The 24,865-nt window shown below is 52.9% G+C and overlaps 1 protein-coding gene across 2 annotated transcripts in view; it reads right to left on the reverse strand.

Moving 5' to 3' along the window:
• COL6A2 (collagen, type VI, alpha 2) overlaps window positions 1-24,762 on the reverse strand; it is a 34,537-nt gene extending 9,775 nt beyond the window's left edge. Inside the window, exons 1-21 of one of the 2 annotated variants that reach the window (XM_011996840.1) lie at window positions 24,515-24,762; window positions 12,532-12,673; window positions 11,393-11,991; window positions 11,177-11,197; window positions 9,965-10,030; window positions 8,141-8,194; window positions 8,013-8,057; window positions 7,665-7,691; window positions 7,390-7,416; window positions 7,253-7,297; window positions 6,441-6,494; window positions 5,971-6,033; window positions 5,175-5,237; window positions 4,711-4,800; window positions 4,013-4,075; window positions 3,352-3,414; window positions 2,801-2,863; window positions 2,081-2,143; window positions 1,534-1,584; window positions 1,164-1,199; window positions 750-812 (exon numbers count right to left, since the gene is read on the reverse strand). In XM_011996840.1, the coding sequence (XP_011852230.1) occupies window positions 750-812; window positions 1,164-1,199; window positions 1,534-1,584; window positions 2,081-2,143; window positions 2,801-2,863; window positions 3,352-3,414; window positions 4,013-4,075; window positions 4,711-4,800; window positions 5,175-5,237; window positions 5,971-6,033; window positions 6,441-6,494; window positions 7,253-7,297; window positions 7,390-7,416; window positions 7,665-7,691; window positions 8,013-8,057; window positions 8,141-8,194; window positions 9,965-10,030; window positions 11,177-11,197; window positions 11,393-11,991; window positions 12,532-12,646 (1,671 nt within the window). In that variant the 5' untranslated portion in view covers window positions 12,647-12,673; window positions 24,515-24,762. Of the gene's footprint in view, window positions 1-749; window positions 813-1,163; window positions 1,200-1,533; window positions 1,585-2,080; window positions 2,144-2,800; window positions 2,864-3,351; window positions 3,415-4,012; window positions 4,076-4,710; window positions 4,801-5,174; window positions 5,238-5,970; window positions 6,034-6,440; window positions 6,495-7,252; window positions 7,298-7,389; window positions 7,417-7,664; window positions 7,692-8,012; window positions 8,058-8,140; window positions 8,195-9,964; window positions 10,031-11,176; window positions 11,198-11,392; window positions 11,992-12,531; window positions 12,695-24,514 lie in introns of those variants that run through there. The other variant, XM_011996841.1, reaches the window with a different exon arrangement.
• Between the last annotated feature and the right edge of the window lie 103 nt (window positions 24,763-24,865).

Below are 24,865 nucleotides of genomic sequence, written 5' to 3' on the forward strand. Positions count from 1 at the left end.
GGAGGCCGCAGCGCCCACTCACGCTGGCCCCCGGGGTGGAGGGGAGGGGAAGACCTCCATCTGGTAGAGAGCAAAGCGCCCACAGTGAACATTGCCGTGTCGCCCATCATGGGGTCCTGAGACTTCCCTGCCCCATCAGGGACGAAGGGCTGGGTGGAGGGGCCAAGGTCTGGTTCCTGCCCTCAGGGTCCAGCTGCCCCTGGTGCTGGTGCAGGCCCTGGCAGACCCTGAGAGGGGACGCCCACACCTCAGCAGCAGAGGCACAGCCCACTGTGTTGTGGGACCAGAGGCTGCCTACCTGCTGAAGGGCAGCCAGACGCAGGTGCAACCTCCAGGTTCTCTGTCGGAGCACGTGTGGGGATCCCTGGCCCCGAGTCCATGGCCCTGCTCCTCCCTGGGGCAGCCTCAGGACCCGTGAATGTGGCCCAGCGCACCCCCCGGGAGTTCCCCATGGAACGCCTGAACGCACACCCTGACCCCTGTCTCTTATACACATCTAGATGTGTATAAGAGACAGGGGGTCACTGGGGGGTCGCTGGGGAGGGGACTCTGGGGGATGCTGGAAGTGAGGGTGGGTGGAAGGAGGAGGACCCTGAGCCAGCCGTCCCCTTCAGGAAGGTGGGGGTGGTGCTCATGGCTGGGGCCAAGTTGCCTGGCATCCTCCCGTACTCTCAGATGCACACGCTCAGCCTCAGGGCCCCTCCCTGCCTCTGCCCAGCTGCTGCGGGCTTCGGGACGGTGATACTCACAGGCTCTCCTTTCTCTCCTTTCCTCCCAGGTTCTCCTTTCAAGCCAAAGTCGCCTCGGCCGCCCTGTGACAGGGGACACACGTTAGCCTAGGACAGATGATTTATCTCTACCAGGGACACCAGTGAGATTTTTACGTGGAAAAATCAATCTGGCATTTTGGGATCATTTAAATGGGAATATCTATGTGGTTTTTTGGCAAAGCCTGAACTTTGGTTGGAAAGGGACCAGCCAGTGGCCGGTGGCTCCCTCAGAGCTCAGCAGAAGTGTCATGGCTGGACCTTGGGGAGCCAGGACCATCCCAAGACAGGGATGGTCCTATCAGTGACGGTGGGCGCTGTGTTCCCAGCAGTAGTGGGTGGGCATGCAGACCCCCACCCCGGGTGGGCACAGGTGGCCACAGGACCCACATGTACCTCGGGGCCGCGTGGGCCGGGCTCGCCTTTGTCTCCCTGTGAAGCAAACAGAAGTCAGGGTGACTCAGCCTCAGGTCCGGTGCTCCTTCCTCCCTCTGTGCAGCTTTCTGCAGCCGTTTCCCTCCTTGGCTTATGCACACTCTGGGTGAGGCCACTGTGCTGCGTTCTGAGCCACACTCTTCTCCTGATGCTGCGCTGGACCTGTCCTTCGCTGAGTCACCCAGAGCCTTCTCACCACTCCGTCCCGTAGGAGGGACCTCACACTTTCTTCTGCACAGAGGAGGCCTTGAGGGAACTACTAGGAACCTTCAGGGCCCTTGGGACAATGTCCACCCCCTTCTGGGAGCTGCCATCCCAGGCTGTGACTCACAGGTGCTCCTCGGGGTCCTGGGTAGCTGAATCCAGGCCTGCCGGGGTCTCCCTGGAGGAGGACGTTGAGTCGGTCAGCATGGTCATAGGATGGGGTGGGGCTGGGGGGCTGTGCTCAACAGGGCCCAAGGTGCACACTGGGTAGAAGTGGGCTGGGGGTGCTGTCCAGGGCTGGCTGTGAGCAGGGGCCTGGCAGAGCCAACCTCGCCTTGTCCATCTCCAGTTGGGGCTGGATGTGCCTAGAGACCCAGGAGCTGCCGCCTGCCCACACATGGGGAGGACCCTGCTCAGGCCACATGGCTGCCCTCAGGCCCTGGCTCAGGAAGGATGCGCCAGCCACACCCAAGGGTCACCGATGAAGAGGCGAGCCGGGGGGCTTCCTGGACCCTGGAGGCATCCCCTCCCTCCAGAGCTGAGAACAGGAGGCAGAGGCCCGGCCTGAGGCATGTCTGCTGGCAAGAGGGGCCCCAGGCCGGCCCCCTGTCCTGCTCCTCAGGCAGCTGCCCTGAACCCCCAACACATCCTGCTGCAGGAGGAGAAGCACGTACCTTGGGGCCTGGCTGTCCTGAGTCTCCACGGGGTCCTGCATCACCGGGGTCTCCCCGAGATCCCTGAGGGCAGGAGAGAAATTCAGAAGTCACCACAGGCAGGGACTGGCCATGCCCAGGGGTCACCTGACATGCTCCGTCCAGCCCTGAGCATCAGGGCACATGGCCCCAGCTCCTCCTGCTGCCTGTGGGGGCCATGGACCCCTGTCTTGAGGGTCCCAGTTCCTCCTCTCACCGTGGCCCATCCAGGCCCTCAGGCCCACCGCTTTGCCCCTGACTCCCCCACCTGGGTCCTTCAGGGCAGAATGAGGGGCTGGGGCTGAGATTGGGTATGAGGTGCTCGGGGTCTAGGGAAGCAGGTCCTGGCTTCTGAGGCCAAGCCCTGCTGCCTGGGTTTCCTATGGGGACAGTGGCTGGCTCCAGCCTGTCCTCACACGGCCAGAGAAACCGGAGTGGTGCCACAAAGAGGGTATGGACGTGGGGTCAGAGGGCGCCGGGGTCCCACCTCTAGCCGTGGGGTCAGAGGGCACAGGGGTCCCACCCCTAGCCGGGGGGTCAGAGGGCACAGGGGTCCCACCTCTAGCCGTGGGGTCAGAGGGCACAGGGGTCCCACCCCTAGCCGCGGGGTCAGAGGGCACAGGGGTCCCACCCCTAGCCGTGGGGTCAGAGGGCACAGGGGTCCCACCTCTAGCCGTGGGGCTACAGGTGTCCCACACTGACCTGGTTTCCGGGCTCCCCAAGAGCCCCCTGGGGGCCTCTGGGTCCAGGCAAGCCTCGGTCTCCCTGGAAGAAAGGGGAGGAGTTTGGGGTCCTCTTGACTGACAACAGCACCCTGGAGACCCCGATATCAATCCTGTGGACACTACAGGGCTTCGGGGGTAAGGTGGGTCTGGCCCCGGCCCCTGTGACCCTCCCGGAGGTTGTGGCTCCACTTGACCTTCAGCCCTGACCACACCGCGTGGAGTAGGCCAGGTTCTGGGTGCCGTCCCCGCCTAAGCACCCCTACCTTGGGGTGCAGCACCCACCTGGGTTCCCAACCTTGGGGTGCAGTCCTGGGCCACCTTACGTTGGGGTGCAGTCCCCCTGGGCCTCCCTACCTTGGGGTTCAGCCCCATCTCCCACTACCTTGGGGTACAGCACCCCTCCTCCATTACCTTGAGGTGCAGCCCCCTCCCCCACACCTTGGAGTACAGCCTCCCTGGGCCTCCTTACATTGAGGTGCAGCCCCCCTCACCCCCCTACCTTGGGGTACACCTCCCCTGCCCCCCTACCTTGGCTCCTTTGTTGCCAACCTCTCCAGCCAGGCCGCGGGGCCCCTCAGGGCCAGGGTCCCCCTGTGGGAAGGGAAGGGAGGCCCCATGGGTCTCAGCTGAGGCCTCCAGCCTGGGTCCCACGTGAGAGGCGGGTGTGGCCGGGGTTGGGGAAGGGGCCTGAGAGGAAGACCCGTCTGTCCAGGGGGACATGGACCAGTCGCCTGTTTCACCCACAGCCCTTCCCGGTGCCTGTAGCTGCTGCTCTGAGCATGGGGTCTCTCGGTCCCCCTGAGGCCACCCACACGTGGGTAAGACCTTGTCCACCGCCCGGGAGGAAGCCCCTTCACCTGATGTCGAGGGGAGCTGGTGGCCGGGGTTTTGCCACACAGCCCTTCAGCATCACCCCTGAGGTCACGGGCCTGTGCCTCAGTGGGCCGGGGGTGTGAGCGGTGCCTGCACAGCCGTGTGGGGTGTGCCTGGGCGGGTACTGGAGCTCCCTCAGCAGGGAATGGGGTGTGGGGACCTCCGGGCTGCGTTCCCAGACTCTACAGGAGTGTCCCCTGGAGGGTGAGGCCCTGGAGTTCTGTCGTTCTCTGGGAGGAACGGGGTTGGGGCCCTCATCAGAAGGGCCCATGGGCACCACAGTGAGACCCTGTGGCACCACCACACAAGGACTCACCTTCTCTCCCTTGGGGCCGTCACTGCCTGGGCTGCCCTTGGTGCCGGGGTCTCCCCTGCGCCCCTGCAGAGAACAGGCGTGTGGGTGAGGGAGGCAGCTGAGCACAAGCCCAGAGGCCCGGGAGGGTGGGAGCTGTGCTGGGGCCGATGCTGCTTCTCTCCAGGAGGGCTCTGCTTCCCCACGGCCTCAGCCTGCGCCGGTGGCTCTGCTACCAGCCATCATCCCTATGTTGGGTTGGTCCCGCCCCTGCTGAGGAGTCGGGAATGATCTGGGGAGGCTCCAGGTGGAGGTGCATGTCCGGTGAGTGGTGTTTTAGGTGATAAGCTGGGGTCCAGCGGAGATCTGGTGCCGTCCAGCCACTGTGGTCACTCCCAGGCAGGCTCCGTGCTCAGACAGAATCCCCTTGGAGTGGTCAGCACTGGGACGGGCCCCACCCACGCTTCGCAGGACGGCCTGGGCAGCTGGGGCTGGGTTTAGGGAACACCATGAAGGACCTGCCTCGGCCTCCCCTCTAAGTTCAGCCCTGGGGGTACCCGTGGGGTGGTCTGGGTCCACTTCTCAGGAAGATGGCGGCCTGGCTGTGCCTTGCCAGCAGGGGTTCCTGCCTACAGCCCAGGTGCCCTTCCCCCATGGTCCTCCTCAAGCTGCAAGGAGGATGCTCAGAGCGGGGCCCTGAGGCGGGGGTGCGAGGGACTCACCGGCTCGCCTTTGGGTCCACGGGGCCCAGGCCCACCCTTGGCTCCCTTCACACCAGGACTTCCTGGGGCTCCATTGTTGCCTTGATACCCCTGAGGAAGGAAGAGACAGCACAGTCACCCAGAGGCAGGGGCCACAGCAGGGCCTGACCCTGGGCCCTCAGGCACTGTCACGCCTGTCCGTGTGTGGTGTGGAGCCCCTACTGTCTTCCAGCGGAATCCACTTGCCAAGCACGTGGGGCCCTGCAGGGTCCCCTGGAGCTTGTCCAGCCTCGTGAGGAGGACACAGGTCAGAGCGGTTGGTGGCTCAGGGCACATGCCCTGTCCTTCCTGTCCCTCCCCATGTCCCCAGAGCCCAATGGGGAACCACGGCGACAGCAGAGACAGTGGCCAGTGTGAGCGTCCACTCGGGCCATGGGCGTGAGTGTGGCCAGCTCAGCTGCAGGTGAAGAGGCAGAGGGGCTCACCTTGCTTCCCTTCGCCCCGATGTCTCCCGGGGGCCCTCTGCGTCCTGGGCGGCCAGGGTCCCCCTGGAAGGGTTTGCAGAATCAGCCTCACGTCTTTTGGCAGGGGAAGGGGGTGCAGGATGCCCAGCGGTGGGGCAGGACCCACAGTTGGGCTTGGGGCTGCACCTCCCTGATGTCCACAGGGCACCTCGGATGCCAGATGCTGGCTGGGGGCTGCCGGAACGTCCGTGCCAGCCGAGGGCAGAGTGTGTGTCACAGGCAGGACGCCCACACATCTGCACAGGGGGCTCAGCCAGACGGGCTCGGGCTGAGGGGAGGTGGACCGGAAGTGGGAAGCCCTGGGTCCAAGTGCCAGGCTCCCAGAGAAAAGCCCTTGGGGATCCTGGGGCCGCCAGGGATGGGGCGATACCGCAGGCAGCCCAGGAGGGCAGAGCCCCCGTGGCACGAACGTTCCCATGGGGAAGCTCCAGGAGGTGTGGGTGGGGCTCCCTGGGGCTGCACCTGGGAGGAGGTGGGTTGGTTGCTGAGGCTTAGGTGGGCAGTGGTGGAGCCGCCCCAAGCCGGATGTGCAGCCCTGGGTTAGACGCAAGCTGATGAAGCAGTGGGCAGGGTACCCCTCATTGCGTCCCATGGCCATTGAGTCCTCACTGACCAGTGTTACAGAAAGGCCCTCTCTGCTCAGCTTCTCAGCTGGGGCTGCCTCCAGGAGGCCCCTCTCGGTGGGGGGCAGGGAAACCCCTGGAAGCTGGTGACCCCACTTGCCCTGGCCGGCCTGCATCTTGACAAGGTCACTTACCTTGCCGCCTTGGTCTCCTCGCTCCCCCGGACTCCCGGCTTCCCCTGGGTAACCATCGGGGCCCTGAGAGAGGAGTGAGAGGTGGAGCTCAGCACACGGCGGGTGAGGTTCTCCCCATGAGCCAGGGCCCAAGTGCCCCATTGTCCCAGCCTGGGAGGCACCTCCCACCCTCGCTGTGAGGCCCCAGGCTCAGTGACGGAGAGGCCAGGCCCAGATCTGCTGCTCAGGGAAATGGAGCTGTCCAGTGACACTGAAGCTTAAGACGCATCAGGTCTCCAGGCCACGGGGATCCACCAGGAGCTCCCAGGGGGAATTCCTTATATAACTCAGGCCCAGCAGAACGCTGGGCTGGGGGTGCTGGGCTGCTGGGAGAACCCAAGCTCCCGTTGCAGCAGCAACCACTCTCCCGCCCAGTCAGGCACCCATACCCCCTGAGCCGAGGCTGAAGGAGGGGTGCAAACGGCCCTTACCCGGTTTCCGGGGTCTCCTTTGCAACCAGGAGGTCCGATGCGCCCCAGCTTGCCCTGAAGGAGAAGGGGGCAGGAGGAGTCTCAGGGCAGGGTTCTGGGGTCCGTGTGTGCCAATGACCAAGGCACAGCCCGCCCGGTTCTGCCCCTGAGCTGCAGCGTTCTCTTCCCAGCACACGGGCGCACACATGAGGCCATGGCTGCTGTGCAGCTGTCTCCAGGGAGGCAGAGTGGCCGGTGTGCGGGAACAGGCCATCCCTGGCTGCTCCTCAGCCTAGGCTGCCTCCCAGCGGCCCCGAGGGCAGAGCTCCCTGGGCACAGAGGACATTCCCACGGGGAGCCATGGAAGGAGTGGGTGGTGCTCTCCTGTGGCTCAGCCTGGGAGGAGGTGGGCTTGTTGCTGGCCTCTGTGGGCAGCTGTGGAGCTGCCCCAAGCCAGGATGTGCAGCCCTGAATTAGATGCAGGCTGGTGAAGCCCTGGGTGGGGCAGCAGGATGTGGCGGGACCTGGAGTGCGTGTATGTGCATGTGCATGGGCGTGTGTGTGCATGTGTGTGTACGTGTGCATGTGCATATGTGTCCATGTGTGCATGTACATGTGCGTGTGTATATGTGTGTACATGTGTGCACGTGTATATGTGCACACGTGTTTCTGTGTGCATGTGTGCGCATGTGTGTGCGTGTGTATCTGTGTATGCATGTGTATGCATGTATGCACACGTGTAAGCTGACAGGTCAGGCTGGATCTGGGGGCTCTGTAGAGGCTCGGATGCCTCCGTGAGACCAGTCCAGCTGTGAGCCCGAGGCTCCCTCTACCTTCTGTCCATCGGTCCCATTCTTGCCAGCCAGGCCAGGGGCCCCCTGGAGAGAGAAGGAAGAGGGGACTCCATTAGCCCCGGTCCTTCTGCCCTAAGCAGCAGAAAGGAGGGGCTCTGCTCACCCAACCAGCCTACCTTGCGACCGTCGGCTCCAAATTCACCCTGTGTAGGAGGAAAGCCGGGGCAGTGAGCTCGGTGCCTCAAAGCATCATGGGTACTGCTGTCTCTGGGGGGCCAAAGCCCTTAGGCCAAACTCGAGGCCACAGGACCCCCCAGGAACCCCCGAAGCCACCACTGAGGAAAGCCCAGGCCGGTGCCCCAGGAGCAGTGACAGGCTGCGGCAGACGCTGCCAGGTGGGTCTGGGCCAAGGCTGGAGCAGGTCTGAGGTCTGTCAGGGTGAGCGCCTCACCTTCTCTCCTTTGAAGCCAGGAACGCCCTGGGGGCAGGAGGAGAGAGGGGATTAGTGAGGAGTTCTGCAGAGACGCAGGCAGGGAAGGGCCGGCCCTGCAGGCTGAGGGGAGTGCTTGGTGGGCCGCTGGCATCTGGTGTTCTCGACAAAGAGTCTGTGGAGGAGGCTGAGCCCAGGGTCGGGCCGGAGGCTGGGTTTTGGGACGGCCGTCAAGTTATCGAGGTGCTTCTGTTCCTTGGTAACTGGGGGAGGGTGGTAGAGGCTGAGGCCGAGGCTGGGCTTGGGGGAGCCTGCCTGGCAGTGCTGGGGCCGCAGGGTGGAGCCAGGCCCCTGGCCGAGGTCACTCACCTTGGGTCCTGGGAATCCAATGGGGCCTTCGATGCCTGGGTCTCCCTGTGAGGCACAAAGCAGCAGTGTGAGCCCAGCCCTGGGGCACCAGGCTGCAGGCGGGGCGGGCGTGGGGCAGGGACACTCACCTGTCTTCCCTTCTGGCCAGGCTCTCCCGGCTCACCCATGTTGCCCTTGGCACCCTAAAAGCAGGCAACAGAGAAAGGAGTAAATTGAGGCAGGGTAGGGTGGGCGGCAGGCAGCTGGGGACCCTGCCACAGCTCCTCTGAGAGGTGACATAGCAGAGGTTACTGATTCCCCTGCCCAGGTGGAGAGGTCTTGGTGTCGGCTGCTTCCCAAGGGGCCAGGCTCTGTCAGACCAGGGTTTGCTTTGACCCATTTCTCCCAGCTCTGAGGGAAGCTTCCCACAAAGCCACCTGCAAAATGGAGCCAGAACAGCTGCCTCGGGGTGGGGGTGCCTGGCCCGTGGGGGTCCCTTCTGTACCCAGTGGCCGTGACCATGGCCAACACTGGGCTCTGATTTCTCCAGCGATGCCCAGGTCACTGTCACTACAAAGATTAATTTATCTAAGTAGCTTTAGAAAGATCAGGACTTCAGAAAACCACATAAAGGTTACACTCCCTTGGAATTAAAATTTTAATCTATGACAGAATTTTATTAAATAAATAAATTTATTGATATGCTCCCAATTTAAGTGCAAAGAGGAGCAGAGGAAAGGGGAGGAATTAAGAGGTCAAAGGGAAGAAAAGGGAGGAAACTCAGGGCAGGGAATGAGGTGGGCAGAGGCTCCTGGAACACTGCAGCTGTGCCCTGTCCTGGGCTCTGCTTGGCACCTTGCCACCCCCTCAAACTCTAACCACAGTGGCCCCTGTGGCAGCTTCCAGTGGCCCCAACAGAACAGGTCACTGCACTGCTGTGTGCAGCCAAGGCTGCCCCAAGTGGCAAATTCATTCCCAGCTGTGGTGGGGTAGGCACTGCCACCAGGACTGGAGAAGCCAAGGAAGGAGATGGCAGGATTTGACCTGCAGCCTGGAGATGTCTCATCCTGCAGAAAGTACATCCAGTTACCTACTGGTCTAGACAGCTGTCATCCAAATCTAGAAAAACACGAAGCTACTTAGCAATACCATCCTCTATGATAGTCAATTCCTTATTTCACCTCCTTAAAAGCTGCTTTCTCCTCCTATGCCTTTCTTTATAATTTTTGACAGACATGAATTATTGGAGTTTCACATATTCCGTTAGTGAGTTTTGGAAGGATTTTATTTTATGCACCTCTGTTAGGAAAATGCAGACGTTCAAACCAGGCTCCCTAAAACCACTTATCTAATAAGCCACAAAAGAGGTTCCTTCATGTTAATGAGCAATCATATTATTAACTGTAACGCATCTCACATTTTATTTACTTACTTGAAAATGCTTGCTTACAAAAGTAGTTTAATGGCATATCTTAATAATTTTTTTAAAGTTTCTGCTTTTCTCAATATACTATTTAAAAGGAATTAGACAAATATAGAATTTTAGTTTCTCCAGGGTCAGAAGTGTTGAGACCATCTGAGGCACAGCTGGCCTTAAATGTGGATTTTTTTTTCTTTCTTTTTGAGATGGAGTCTCGCTCTGTTGCCCAGGCTGGAGTGCAGTGGCATAATCTCGGCTCACTGCAAGCTCCGCCTCCCGGGTTCAAGCGATTCTCCTGCCTCAGCCTCCCGAGTAGCTGGGACGACAGTTGCATGCCATCACGCCCGGCTAATTTTTGTATTTTTAGTAGAGACAGGGTTTCACCATGTTAACTAGGATAGTCTCGATCTCCTGACCTTGTGATCTGCCCGCTTCGGCCTCCCAAAGTGCTGGGATTACAGGCGTGAGACACTGCGCCTGGCCAAATGTGATTTCAGAACAAATCAGGGGCCTCCCAGTAGTTCAGACCCTGCAGGCAATCCAGGCTTCTTACCTTCTGTCCACGGTAGCCCTTGGGGCCGGGGGGCCCAGGGATTTCCAGGCAGCTCACCCTGTAGCACTGAAACGAGCAAGCAGAGACAGAAGGTTGCATGGGTGGGACATTCCCCAGGTGGCAGAGCAGGGGCTCAGAACGTGTAGCCCACGACCCTCAGCTGGGGCCAAGGAGACGCTGAAACGCCCTGAGAACCCGGGCGGGGTGAGGGAGCAGACATGGGGTACTGTGAGGCTCTGCCCCCACCAGGGACAAGCCAAAGAGTTTGGTTCTGTCAAGTGCTCTAGGTAAGTTTTGAAAAACCAAGGCTGGTTTAAGCCATGACAGAAAATAGAAGGGAAGAAAGGCCGGGTGCAGCTCATGCCTGGAATACCAATATTTAGGTAGGCCGAGGCGGGAGGACTGCTTGAGGCCAGGACTTAGAGACCAGGCTGGGCAACATAGCGAGATCCTATCTCTATGAAAAAATATGAAAGCAATCCTCCCACCTCAGCCTCCCAAGTAGCTGGAACTACATGCTCACGCCAGGTATGGTGGCAGGTGCCTGTAGTCCAAGCTACTCGGGCAGCTGAGGTGGGAGGATAGCTTGAGCCTCAGAGTTCAAGGCTGTAGTGAGCCGTGATCGTACCACTGCACTCCAGCCTGGGTGACAGAGAAAGACCCTGTCTCTAAAAAAAACAAATATAAATACATAAATTTTACAAAAGGATGGAAGAGCAAGGGGCATCGGTGAGGGAGGCACCATTTGTACAGAGCCATGAAACCACAGTGAGCAGCGATTCTGAGGCAGGGCACGTTTTTGCAGGAACCTCACAGGGGAGACCGCAGGCGCCTGCTCCCCTTCCTGAGAGCTGCAGCTGGGACGCACTGTCATGGACCCCGATGATGCCAGTTCCTTCTCCCCCCGACCTACTGGGCTGGGCTCGGGCCTGGAGTCCAGGGTGGATGGATCCCCTCTGCCCGGAGGCCAGACCCTGACCTCTCCTTGCAACAGGTGCTCTGTGGGTGTCCTAATGCTGACCCCCCGGGATCTAAACAGCCTGGCTTTGGGCTTTGTCCAGACTCCAAGGCCTCAGGTCCAACATGGAGCAGGTGGTTCCCTCTCCTCTCATCTGTTCCAGCCTGGAGGCGCCAGGAGTCGGCAGCTTGGTGCCGTCATCTCTGCTGGGTCAGCTGCCCGCCAGCACTGGCAGGAAGGGAAGCGCCACTCACCTCTCCGTAGGCTTCGTGTTTCTGCAGAAAAGACAGACGCGCTGGTTAGCTGTGCGCCTGGAGACCTGGGGCGGCTGCACCTCGAGTCTGGGTGGGGATCGAGGGACACCTGAGTGGCCCAGGCCCTGCCCGGAGCTTCCTCCCTCGGCCTCGGCACTCACGGAGGGGTAAAGTGAGGCCCGGAGTGGGTGGACGGTGCTCCCGCCCGCGGCTCACCATGACCTTGATGATGCGGTTGATGGTGTCCTGGTCGATCTCGGTGGAGTCGGGCAGCATGGTGGCGTAGTCGTTGCGGTAGAGCTCGTGCGGCGTGCTGGCGATGTCCCGCAGGCCCTGCTCCTTCAGGTTCCGGTTGGGGGCCACGGCGAAGAGCCGGATGCCCTCCTCGCGGGCCCGCTCGGCCTGCAGCTTGATGCCCCCGCAGGGGCTGCCGGTGACGTGGCCGTCGGTGATGACCACGGCGAAGTGGACGGTGCCCTTGGTGCCGTGCTGCCGGATCTGCTCCGTCATGTTGGCCAGCGCGCAGTCGGTGAAGGTGCCGCGGCGGAAGGAGCTGATGCCCTGCAGGCTCTTGATGAAGGAGGCCCGGTCGCTGCCCGGTGGGCTGAACACCTCCACCTGGTCGGAGAAGTGCAGGCCGCCGTAGCGCCAGCTCAGCGCCACCTGGTCCAGGTAGAACTCGTTCTGCAGCTGGCTGATGAACTGCGGCACGAACTGCTTCATGTGGAAAAGCAGGATGTCGGTGGGGGACTGCATGGTGACGCTCTCCGAGGTGTCCAGCACGAAGTACACATGGATGGGGCAGTCCGTCTTCTCTGTGGGACACGGGACTGTCATGAGCCAGCCTCAGGAGGGACTGCTGGTCCAGCCCCGTTTCCCGGCCCCCTGCCTGTGGTTTGACCTCACTGCCCCCTGAATGCTCAGAGTCTCCACTCCCCAACCCCTGGCACCTGGGCACTGGTCTCGACTGCCCCCTGAATGTCCAGAGCCCCCGGCCCCCAGCCCCTGGCATCTGGGCACTGGTCCCGACTGCCCCCTGAATGTCCAGAGCCCCCGGCCCCCAGCCCCTGGCACCTGGGCACTGGTCCCAACTGCCCCCCAAATGCCCAGAGGCCTGGCCCCCAAACCCTGGCACCTGGTGACCCTTGGCATCTGGGCACTGGTCCCAACTGCCCCCCAAATGCCCAGAGGCCTGGCCCCCGAACCCTGGCACCTGGTGACCCTTGGCATCTGGGCACTGGTCCTGACTGCCCCCCAAATGCCCAGAGCCCCCGGCCTCCTGACCCCTGGCACCTGGGCACTGGTCCCACCTGCCCCCTGAATGCCCAGAGCCCCCGGCCCCCGAACCCTGGCACCTGGGCAGTTGTTGTTTCTCTCCGTAGTATCTGGCGAGATGACCTCCTGCTGCTGGGCCTGGGTGGCCCCCAGGATTCCCCAGAGCAGGAGCACGGAGCAGGGGCCCTGGAGCATCTTGGCAGCACCTGTGGCCCTGAAGTCCTGCAACAGGGGGTGGGGGTAGCTCAGACACCTCCAGTGCCTCTCCCCTGGCACCCTCCCCCATGGCAGGTGCACACACAGCAGGTCAGCGGGATTGGGGGCACTGCCCTCAGTCTTCAAGGAAGTGGGGTCTGCACCCAGCACACACCGTCAGCAGCATCTGAACTGGGGGGGCTTGTGCCCTCTTGCCCTACCCTGGGTGGGGTAAACAGATGTTTAGTGGGTGCCTCTGGGCTCAGTTTTGGGTGGGATTTGGATGTTTGAGGCCGTTCCCTGCCCTCCAGGGCTGGATGGAGTGGGCAGCTAGGCGGGTTGGCATGGAAGGGAATGGAGCACCACTGTCTGCCCTGGAAGCAGCGCAGAGGGGAGGGCGGGAGAAAGATCCCAGCTTCCCCAGACGGGCTCCCCTGCAGAGCTAGGCACTCTCTCCAGCCTGGCTCCATTCCTTTTAAACTTTGATAAGGACGGAGGGAGGACTCTGTCAAGTGTGAGGACACAGCTGTCATTAGCCTGGCTTTCCTTTCTGTTGGGTGCCAGGATCCTGGAGCAAATGGACCCAGCCCTTGAACGTCTGTCCTCCCTGATGCCCTGTGGCTTGGCCTGAGCTCCAGCTCCAGGAGGCCATCAGGACGGGCCTCACTGTGCCACTGGTTCCGCAGAGTGGGGCTGGCAGCAGCTGGGCAGCCGGGTGGAAAGGGCACTGGGTCTGGTTCAGAGCATGCAGTTTCAGGGTAATGCAGGGATGGGACTGCCGCCCTCCCCTCGGTGCAGACGGGAGGCGAGTCCTAGCACCAGAACCAGGGGAGGCGCTGCCAGGAGAGGGCCCTGAAGGGTTGCTGTGATTCTGCGGCATCTGGAGTGGAGGAGGTGACCCAGGCCAGACCCGCTCAGCCTGGGGCCCAGGGAGGAATGAAGTCCCTTCCCAAAGGCGCCAGCTCAGGCAGTCTGTGGGTGAGTTTCACACCTTCAAGGACAAACACTTCTATGCTATTTAACTTGTTTTAGAACATAAAAGGATAAACTTTTTCCCAATTCATTTTTAAATGTGGCATAAACTGTGACCAAAGCTTGATAAAAAAAAAAAAAATCCCTAAAAGTACCTACAGATAAATATCACTATAAATATTACGGATGGCAGTGGCAGGCCACCTGATGTAGCTGCTGCCGTCACACCGGCTGCTCAGGGAGGGCCCAAGGCAGAGGCAGACAGGCCCCCAACCCTGCAGACTGCCTCCCTGAGGGTCGCTGCCACGGGCTGGGCTGGGTGAAGGGGAGCTCACGGCGGTGTTGCCACGACCGGGATGCTGGCTCAGGTCTGGCAAGGACCTGGAGACCCCACCCCAGGTGGCGAGAGGACGTGGCCAGGTGCCATGCTCCATGGAGCCAGCAGGAGCTGGGGATAAGTGGGATCCCTGCCCCTTGCAGGTGGGCGAGGTGGGAGTTCTCCAGGTACAACTGCAGCTGCCCAACTCGTGGCTATGGATCTGGGCCTCCTGCTCCACGGAGCAGGCAAGAGCCCGCCCCCACTCCTGGTGCAGGTGCAGCTGCCCAAACTGGGGCTGCTGACCCAGGCATCCCTGCACTCTTGGGGAGCCAGGGAAGGCCCCTCTTGCCCTTGTAGGCTTGGAGGTGCCTGTTCCCGCTGCCCAGCCTCTTCCCGCTCCCAGCACCCACTCCAATCTCAAAGCAGAGTTGGGGCTGAGCCTGGGCACTGTCACAGCCTGGCCGGGTGTGTGCCTGCTTGTGGCAGTGCTGACATGCCAGCCCCTTGCTGCCTTGGCCCCCTCCAGACTGTGGGCACTGAGAGGTGCAGGAGGGGAAGCTTGGGGGTGCTGAGGGTGGCTGGGCACACATGCGCCTTAGTACCAGAAGCCTGGGCACCATGGATGGCTGCAGGAGGCAGATAGGCCCCTGGGCAGATGGGGGTGGGTCCCCAGTTAAGCCCCACCTTCAGGCTGGGACAGGCCTGAAGCCTGGGGGCCAGGCTGCCTGTCCTATGAACCAGAGGGGAACTCAAGGTGATTTTTCTGGGCCCGCACATGGCTGCCCATGGACCAGTCAGCATGCACTTTCCCCTCTGGGCCCATAAAAGCCCCAGGCTCCATCAGAGCAGGGCACAACATGGCACGACTGGCTGCAGAGAAGAGCTGCCCTCTGCTGAGAGCTTCAGGGCATGAAGGGACATCAGCACGACCAGCTGCAGAGAGGAGCTGCCCACTCCAGGGCTTCCTCTCTGTTGAAAGCTGAACACCAGTTGAGATGCCCTGTCTGCAGAGAGATGACACCCTCTCGAGGGCCTCCTGTCTGCTAAGAGCTGCAGAGACAATGGGACAACCTTCCTGCAGACAGGAGCACCCACTCCAGGGCCTTCTCTCTGCCGAGAGCTGAACACTCAACAAGACAACCTGCCTACAGAGAGGGGCTGCCCCCTGCGGGTCTCCTGTGAGATCTAACACTCAATAAAGCTCTGTCTTGCTCGCCCTCCACTTGTCTGCGTACCTCATTGTTCCTGGACACAGGACAAGAACTTGGGCAAAGGCGCCACTGGCCACAGAGGTTTCAGGCCAGAAAAGTGACACTCTAAAAATCCCATAAAATTATCACAGAAATTCTAGCCAATATTGAAAACTAAAATCCAATAGCATATTAAGGACCACTATACCAGAACTATAATATAAAGTTAAAGTACAGTGATGCCACAAACACTAGGGAATATGTTAATATAAGTCACATTAACATAAAAAGAGAAAAATATGCAATTGCTTCAACAGATCCCTGAAACATCAATTTCTAATTGAGAAACAACAACAGCCAGACAAGGTAAAACCTAGTAAGAAATTTAGGAGTAGGATTAACATTATAAAGGATATACATTTCAAATCAAGAGCTCACATCATATTTTACACAAAAAGCTAAAACAGTGGTTCTTATCTTTGTGGTCATGGACCCTTTTAAGAGTCTAGACAATTTCACCTTACACAAACGCATAGATACTCATATACAGAAATTACATCCAGGAATTCAGGGATTCCATTCACAGATCTAACCCTGGGTTAAAAACTCCTGCATTAGAAGAATGCTTACTAGAGTACAAAAAAAATGGGGTGGGGGCAAACAGTGCTGACCTTATGCTACTATTCAGTGTTGTGTTGGAAGCTGATGCAATAAGACAGTGAAAATAAACAAAGTATAAATGTTGGAAAAGAAGAGACAAAACTGTCCTTATTAAAGATAGGATGGTCTACTCAGAAAAGCAACTGAACAAAGTTTTTTTAAAAAAGAGAAAAAATATATATACATATATATATAAAAAAATAAAAACATCTATCTATCTATCTATAGAAAGAGAGAAAGCATGGGAGATTAGGGAGAGAGAATTTAGTGAGCCCTTAGAAAAATATATCATCGATGAAAAGAGTCAAACTCTGTAAAAGGTTTTAAGAGATTTATTCTGAGCCAAATATGAGTGGCCATGACCCATGACACAGCCCTCAGGAGGTCCTGAGAACATGTGCCCAAGCTGGCTGGGGTGTAGCTTGGTTTTATTCATTTTAGGGAGGCACGAGACATCAAATACATTTAAGAAATACATTGGTTTAAGCCAGAAAGGCAGGAAAATTCAAAGTGAGGAGGGATGGCTTCCAGGCTATAGGTAATTGAATCTATAATAGAATGTAATTTTAATTAAAATTTCCAAATAAAATTTTTGCATTTTTGTAGATAGGAGTTTGCAAAATGAATCCAAGTTTCACTTGGTAGAAAAAGCAAGAGTAGTTGAGCAAAATAAAAAATAGAGTGATGAGAAAACTTGTGCTATCAAATGAAACAATAAAATTACAGTTTTGGTTTCGGTGCTGGAACAGGCCAACAGTCCACACAACAATGGGTATAACAACATAAGAGAACTTAGGCTATGATATGGTGGCCTTTCAGAGTGGTGGAAGGAGGCTGGGATGAGGGCCAACCCTGTGCCTAGAAATAAAGGTACTACCTCACATGGTGCTCCCAAATAAATTCCAGGAAAAGTAAGCATCTGAGTGCAAAACATGAACCAGAAAGTCTCTGAAGAAAACAGAATGTATAAAATGTCAATGAAAAATCTATAATTATTCTGTACCAGATACTGTCCTATATCCCTTCATTTAACATTCACGATTGGACCTATGCCCTTGGACATAAGTACTATTACCATCCCCACTCCAATAGATGAGGAAACCAAGGCCTAGTGTAGGTAACTTGCCCAGGGGGGCACTGAGCTAATAGCTGAGGTCTGAAGCCTGGCAGTGTGGGCTCAAGTCTGCCCTCTTGATACTGAGCTCCCAGATACGACCACCATTACAACAAAAGCAACATGAGCAGACTGGAGGCAGACTCAGAGCCAGCAACAATCTTCCCAATGTAAGATATAAATATTTTGATGGACTGTTATTAGGTGCATAAATATTTATAATTATTATATCTTGCTGTATTGAGCCTTTTATTAATATATGATGTCCTTCTTTCCCTCTTGTAACCTTTTCTGATTTAAAGTCTGTCTTGTCTGGTATTAGCACAGCCACTCTCGCTCTCTTTGGGTTACTATTTGTAGGGCATGTCATTGCCCATCCTTTCACTGTCAATCTATTTACGTTTTTGGATCTCAAGTGCATCTCTTATAGACAGCACATGGTTGGATTTGGCTTTCTAAATCCATTCTGCCAATCTCTGTCTTTTAACAGAGAGAGTTTGGAGAGTTTAATCCATTTACATCTAAAGTAATTCCTGGTAAATAGGGACTTCTTTCATTTTGCATTTGTTTTCTGCATACCTTATGGATTTTTTGTCCTTAATTTCCAGTATTACTGTCCTCTTTTGTGTTTAATTAATTTTTTGGTGGTGAAACATTTAAATCCCTTTCTCATTCCCTTCTGTATTTATTCTTTAGTTATTTTCTTTGTCGTTACCATGGGGATTGCATTTAACATCCTAAAATTATAACAGTCTAAATTGAATTTATACCAGTTTAGCTTCAATGGTACAAACAAAACTCTGCTCCTTGAGTGGTTCTGGCCCCAACCCTTTTAGTTATTGGATGTCACAAAATTACACCTTTATATATTACGTGTCCAAAAGCATAATGTTATTTTTAAATCATTAGTCTCTTAAATTATGTAGAAAACAAAAAGTAGCATTACACACCATTGTTACAGCAATACTAGCTTTTATAATTGTCCATATATTTACCTTTACTGAGATATTTGGTAATTTATTTATTTATTTATTTTGAGATAAGGTCTTGCTCTGTTGCCCAGGCTGGAGTGCAGTGGTGTGGTGATAGCTCACTACAGCTTCAACCTCCCAGGCCCAAGCGATTCCCCCACCTCAGCCTCCCAAGCAGTTGGGACCACAGGTATGTACCACCATGCTTGGTCAATTTTTAAAATTATTTTTATTTTATTTATTTTATTTTATTTTATTTTTTTTTGAGACGGGAGTGCAGTGGCCGGATCTCAGCTCACTGCAAGCTCCGCCTCCCGGGTTCACGCCATTCTCCTGCCTCAGCCTCCCGAGTAGCTGGGACTACAGGCGCCCGCCACCTCGCCCGGCTAGTTTTTTGTATTTTTTAGTAGAGACGGGGTTTCACCGTGCTAGCCAGGATGGTCTCGATCTCCTGACCTCGTGATCCGCCCGTCTCGGCCTCCCAAAGTGCTGGGATTACAGGCTTGAGCCACCGTGCCCGGCCAATTATTTTTATTATATAGAGATAGGGTCTCCCTATACTGCTCAGGCTGGCCTTGAACTCCTAGGCTCAAGTTATCCTCCTGCCTTGGCCTCCCAAAGTGATGGGATTACAGGTATGAGCCACTATGCCTGGCTGAGATCTTTATTTCTTCATACAACTTTGAGCTACTGTCTATCATCCTTTTATTTCAACCTGCAGGACTCCCTTTGGCATTTCCTATAGGGCAGGTCTAGTGGTAATGAACACTCTCAGCTTTTGTTGATCTAATAATGTCTTAATTTCTCCCTTACTTTTAAAGGACAGTTTTGCTGGATGTGGGCTTCTTGGAGGACAGTTTTTATTCTTTTAGCACTTTGGATATATTGGCCGACTGCCTTGTGGCCTTCAAAATTTCTGATCAGAAATCTGCTAATAGTTTTATTGAGGATTCCTTACATGTGATGAATCATTCTCTCTTCTGTTTTCAAAATCTTTGTCTCTGGGTTTTGACAATTTGATTAGAATGTTTCAGTGTGGGTCTCTTTGAGTTCATCCTGCTTGGAGTTTTTTGGGCTTCCTGGATGGTTATGTTCATGTCATTCATCGTATTTTGGAAGTTTTCAGCCATTATTTCTTCAAATAGTCTCTCTGCTCCCTTTGCTCTCTCTTCTTCTGGGGCTCCTACAATGTTTATGTTGGTTTGCTTGATGGTATCCCACAGGCCCCTTGGGCTCTGTTCACCTTTCTTCAGTCTTTTTATTTCTGCTCCTCAGACTCAATAATTTCCACCGTCATATCTTCAAGTTCCCTGATTCTTTATTCTGCCTGCTGAACTCTGCCTTTGCATTTCTCTAGTGAATTTTAAATTTCAGTTATTGTACTTTTCAGCTCCAGAATTTTTTTGGTTTCTTTTTAAATTTTCTAGCTTTTTACTGATATTTTCATTTGTTCCTACATTGTTTTTTGACTTTCTCCACATTTTCCCTTAGTTATTTGAGTATCTTTAAGATAGTTCTTTCAAAGCCTTTGTCTAGTAGATTACCACCAAGTCATTTTCAGTGACCGTTTCTGTTGGTTTATTTTTTTTTCCTTTGAAATAAGAAAGTTTCTTTGTATGCCTTGTGAGATCAGAATCTCTTTCTTCCCCAGAGTTTGCCAGTTTTTCTTGTTTTCATAATTTTGATTGTTGCTGTCTCTGTGCTAAGGATCAGCATAAAGTATAACCTTAAGGTCTCTTTAGGTCTTTTCTGAGCCTGTGACTTCCCCTGAGCATGTGCAATGACTCTTTAATTTTCTCCACATATATGGTTGCTTTTGAGTGTGCTAGTCTTCAATGTCTACCTCTCAAAAGAGTAAAAAGAGAAAAACGAAGGGAGAAAAGGGTGCTAGTCCTTTAAATCTCATGGAAGTCACTTCAACCAGAGGGAGAAGGGCTTGCAATGATGGGGGTAGTTGCAACAACAATGTCTGTGTCAATAGATTTTGAAAGATCTACATCATACAGGATATCTTTTCAGACCACAAAGGAGTAAAGTTAAAAATCAGCAACAAGGACGTTTAAAAAATCACAAAATTAAACAACACCCTGTCAAATAACCAAGGATCAGAGAAGAAATCACAAGGGAAATTATAAAATACTTAGAGATGAGTGAACATGAAAACACAAATTTAAAAACTTGTTGGACAGTGAAAGTAGTGCTAAGGGGGAAACTCAGGGCTATACATACTTACATTAAAAAAGAAAGCTCTCAAACAGGAACTTAACCTTACAGTGTAAGGAACTAGAAAAAGAACAAATGAGACTCCAAGCTAGCAGAAAGAGGGAAACGATAAAGATCAGAGCAAAGATAAACAAAATGGAGAACAGACATATGACAGAGAAAATCAATGACAATAAAAGTTGGTTCGTTGAAAAGATCAACAGAATTGACCAGCCTTAAGCTAGATTCTAGACTAAGAAAAAAAGAAGAAACTCAAATTACTAAAATTATAAGTGAAAGTGGCAACATTGCTACCAATTCTACAGAAATAAAAATGACTATAAGAGTGTACTATAAGCAACTATATGTCAACAATTTGAATAACACAGATGGAATGGAAAAATTTCCAGACAGACAAAACCTATCAAGACAAAATCAAATCATGAAGAAATAGAAAATCTGAATAGACATAACTAGTAAGGAGATTGAATCAATACTCAAAAATCTGCTGACAAAGAACCTCTGGACCTGATGGCTGCACTGGTGAATTCTACCAAACACATAAAGAACTAACACCAAACCCTCTCAAAATGTTCAAAAAACTTGAAGAGAAGGGAACAGTATTTAACTCATTCTTGTGAGGCCAGCACTACTCTGATACCAATACCAGACAAAGATATTACAAGAGAAGAAAACTACAATCCAGTCGTCCTTATGAACATTGATGCAAAAATCCTAAACAAAATACTATTAAGAGTAAACTAAATTTGGTATAATTTGATGCAATTAAATGGAATTTAATGAATTGACCAAGTAGGATTTATTTCTGGAATGCAAGGATAGTTCAACACACAAAAAATATCCATCAATGTAATACACATTAACAGAATGAAGGAGGAAAAAAAAACTCTCACATGATCATTGCAGTTGATGCAGAGAAAGCATGTGACAAAATTCAATACCCTTTCATGATAAAAACACTTAACAAATTAGGAATAGAAGAAAACTACCTTAACATAATTAAAGCCATATTATATGAAAAAGCCACAGTGAACATCATACTCAGTGGTGAAAGACTGAAAGCTTTTCCTCTAAGGTCAGAAATAAAGGAAGGATGCCTGCTTTCACTACTTCTATTTAACACTGTACTGGAAGTTCTAGCCAGAGCAACTGGGGAAGAAAAAGAAATAAAAGGCATTCAAATTGGAAAGAAACAAGTAAATTATCTCTGATCACTGATGGTATGATCTTATATGTAGAAAACTCTAAAAATTTCACAAAAACTGTTATAACTAATAAACAAATTCAGCAAAACGGCAGGATACATAGGCAACACATAAAAATCAGTTGTATTTCTATTCACTAACAATGAACAACCCAAAGGAAATTAAAACAATTCTATTTACTATAGTATCAAAAATAATAAAATATTTAAAAATTGACTTAGGAGGTGAAAGACCTGTACAATGAAAACTACAAAACATTTCTGAAAGAAATTGAAGAAGACATTAAAAAAAAAGACATTCATGTTCATAGATTGGAAGCCTTACTATTATTAAGATGTCAATACCACCCAAGTTGATCTAGAGATTTAATGTAATACCTATAAAAATCCCAGCGATTTTTTTCAGAAATAGTGAATAAATCCTAAAATTTAGATGGAATCTCAAGGGACCATGAATAAAAAAAAAAAAAAAAAAAAAAAAAAAAGGCTGGAGGACTCACATATCCGAATTTCAAAACTTACTACAAAGCTACAGTAATCCAAACAGTGTGGTATTGGCATAAAGACAGACATACAGATGAACGGAATAAAATAGAGAGTCCAGAAATAAACCCTTGCATATATGTCTTTCAACCAGGCTGCCAAGACCATTTGATAAAGACAGTCTTTTCAGCAAACGGTCCTGAGACAAATAGATATCCACATGCAAAAGAATGCAGTTAGACCCTTACCTAACACCATGTACAAAAGTTAACTCTAAATGGATCCATGTCCCCAGATCTTTAGGTTTTAAGACCTAAAACTTTAAAACCCTTAGAAGAAAACACGAGGCAACACCTTGATGACACTGGACTGAGAGATGATTTCTTGGGTATGACAATAAGGGCATAGGCAACAAAAGAAAAAATAGATAAACAAGATTACACCAAAATTTAAAAACATTTTTTGCATCTATTTAGTGAAAGGACACCATCAACAGAGTAAAAAGAACCCAGAGAATGAAAGAAAATATTTGTAAACTGTGTATCTAATAAGAGATTAATATCCAGAATATATAGAGAACTCCTAAAATTCAACAACAGAAAACAATCAACCTGATTCAAAAACGGGTCAAGGACTTAAACAGATATTTCTCCCAAGAGATACATAAATGGCCAAAAAGCACATGAAAAGATGCTCAACATCACTAATCATGAGGAAAATGCAAGTCAAAGCCACAATGAGATACCACCTCACACCCATTAGGATGGTTAACATTTAAAACAAATAAACCCAGAAAATGACACCTGTTGGTGCAGACGTGGAGAAACTGGACCCTTGTGCACTGCTGGCGGGAAAGCAAAATGGTGCAGCCGCTTTGGGAAACAGTGAGGCAATTCCTCAAAAAAATGAAAAAATCAGATGATCTACAATCCCACTTCTGGGAACATACTCAAAAGAAGTGCAAGTGGGATCTCAGAGAGGTATCTGTGTGGTATGTTCATGGCCACATCATTCACAGTAGCTCAAACGTGGAAGCAATCCAAGTGTCCAGCAACACACGAATGGGTAAACAAAATGGGGGACATGCATGCAGTGGAATATTACTCAGCCTTACGAGGGAAGGAAATGCTGACCTATGTTACAGTATGGATGAATCTGGAGGATATTAAGCCACGTGACATAAGCCAGTCACAAAAAGAGACATTTCATACAATTTCACTCATATGAGTCACCTAAGTGGCCAAATTCCTGGAAACATAAAGTAGAATGGTGGCTGCCAGGGGATGAGGGAAGGGGTGACGGGAGTTGGCGCTCCTCGGGCTTCAGTTTGACAAGAGGAAAAGAGTTCTGGAGATGGACCTCGGTGATGGCTACACGATACTATGATCATACTTACTGTCACTGAACTAGCTGCACACTTAAAAATGGTTAAGACGATACATTTTATATTGTATACCACAATAAAAAATTGGGGAAAATAAAGCTTTTTCAAATCAATAAAAAAAAAGAAAAAAAGAAAAAACCCCAAAAACACCCCAAACAAACAAACACACACACACATCCATGGCCTGGGCAACACAGTGAGACCCCATCTCTTAAAAGAAAATTAGCTGGGCACAGTGGTGCATACCTGTAGTCCCAGCTACTTGGAGGCTGAGGTGGGAGGCTCACTTGAGCCAGGGATGTGCAGGTTACAGCGAGCCGTGATTGCACCACCACACTGCAGCCTGGGTGACAGAGTGAGACCCTATCTCAAAAAAAAAAAAAAACCAAAACAAAAAAACAAAAAACGAACATCCATTGGGAACACGGGGACATCACAAGCAGGCAATGCACATCACTACACACGGTCAGTGATCAAATAGCCCAAATAACCTTGTACTGCACAAAAACCAAAGATATGCAGAACAAACCCCCAACAAGGCATCATTCCTCATCTATGAAAGGAGCAAAAAACAAAACAAACAAACAAACAAAACAAAGGCAGTGCCCCTATCCATTGTGGAGACAGGTTCCTCGCCACTTCTGGGATGGGCATCTGACGTTTCTGACCTTCTGACCTCTGGACCCAGACGCCGCCCTTCTAAGAGCAGGCGCCCTGTGAGCTGGGAATTCCCACCGCCCCTGCCCATTACAGCTACCACGGCAGGCCAGGATGGGCCTCTGGGCGGGGCTGGGTGTTTGGATCCTGGGTGAACCTGGGCAGCCCCGTCCCAGCGAGTGCCCCGCGAGCTGGGCAGGGCCCCTTCCATGAGCAGCGCCAGGACCCCTGCTTGTGGCAGGTGGGCCCCGCACCAGGTACCCGACTTTGCATAAATGTGAGATAGGCCACAGGAGGCAGCAACTCAACGTGCAGGGCCGTGTTTAAGAGAAAGCATCTCACTGGGCCTTTCTTTCTTTCTTTCTTTTTTTTTAGACAGTCTCGCTCCATCGCCCAGACTGGAGTGCAGGGGCGTGATCTCAGATCACTGCAACCTCCGCCTCCCGGGGTCAAGTGATTCTCTTGCCTCAGTCTCCCGAGTAGCTGGGATTACAGGTGCCTGCCACTACAAGCGGCTAATTTTTTTATTTTATTTTATTTTTTATTTTTAATAGAGACGGAGTTTCACCCTGTTGGGCAGGCTGGTCTCGAACTCCCGACCTCAGGTGATCTGCCCGCCTCGGCCTCCCCAAGTGCTGGGATTACAGGCGTGAGCCATCGTGCGCGGCCTGGCCTTTCTTAAAATAATCACCTGAGTCGACGTGCAAGGGGCCCTCCAGGCCAGAGCTGTGTTATCGCAAGAACAAGGAGCTCCGTGGATCGCAGGCCCCTCCTTTCCGGGTACCGACCCCAAAGGGAAGGTCCCTTCTCCCGGGATGCCCGAGGCGCGGGCGCCGGGGTCCTGCCAGCACCGCCCGAACGGGCACGGCTCGCCCGCACACCTGCGGCTCCACGGGCGGCCGATCCGTGCGGTTGCCAGCAGTGGAGACCCGGGCCCAGCGGTTCCTACTGGTGAATTCTACCAAACACATAAAGAACTAACACCAAACCCTCTCAAAATGTTCAAAAAACTTGAAGAGAAGGGAACAGTATTTAACTCATT

This window comes from Mandrillus leucophaeus, unplaced genomic scaffold (assembly GCF_000951045.1).
Source record: "Mandrillus leucophaeus isolate KB7577 unplaced genomic scaffold, Mleu.le_1.0 Scaffold526, whole genome shotgun sequence".
NCBI lineage: Eukaryota > Metazoa > Chordata > Mammalia > Primates > Cercopithecidae > Mandrillus > Mandrillus leucophaeus.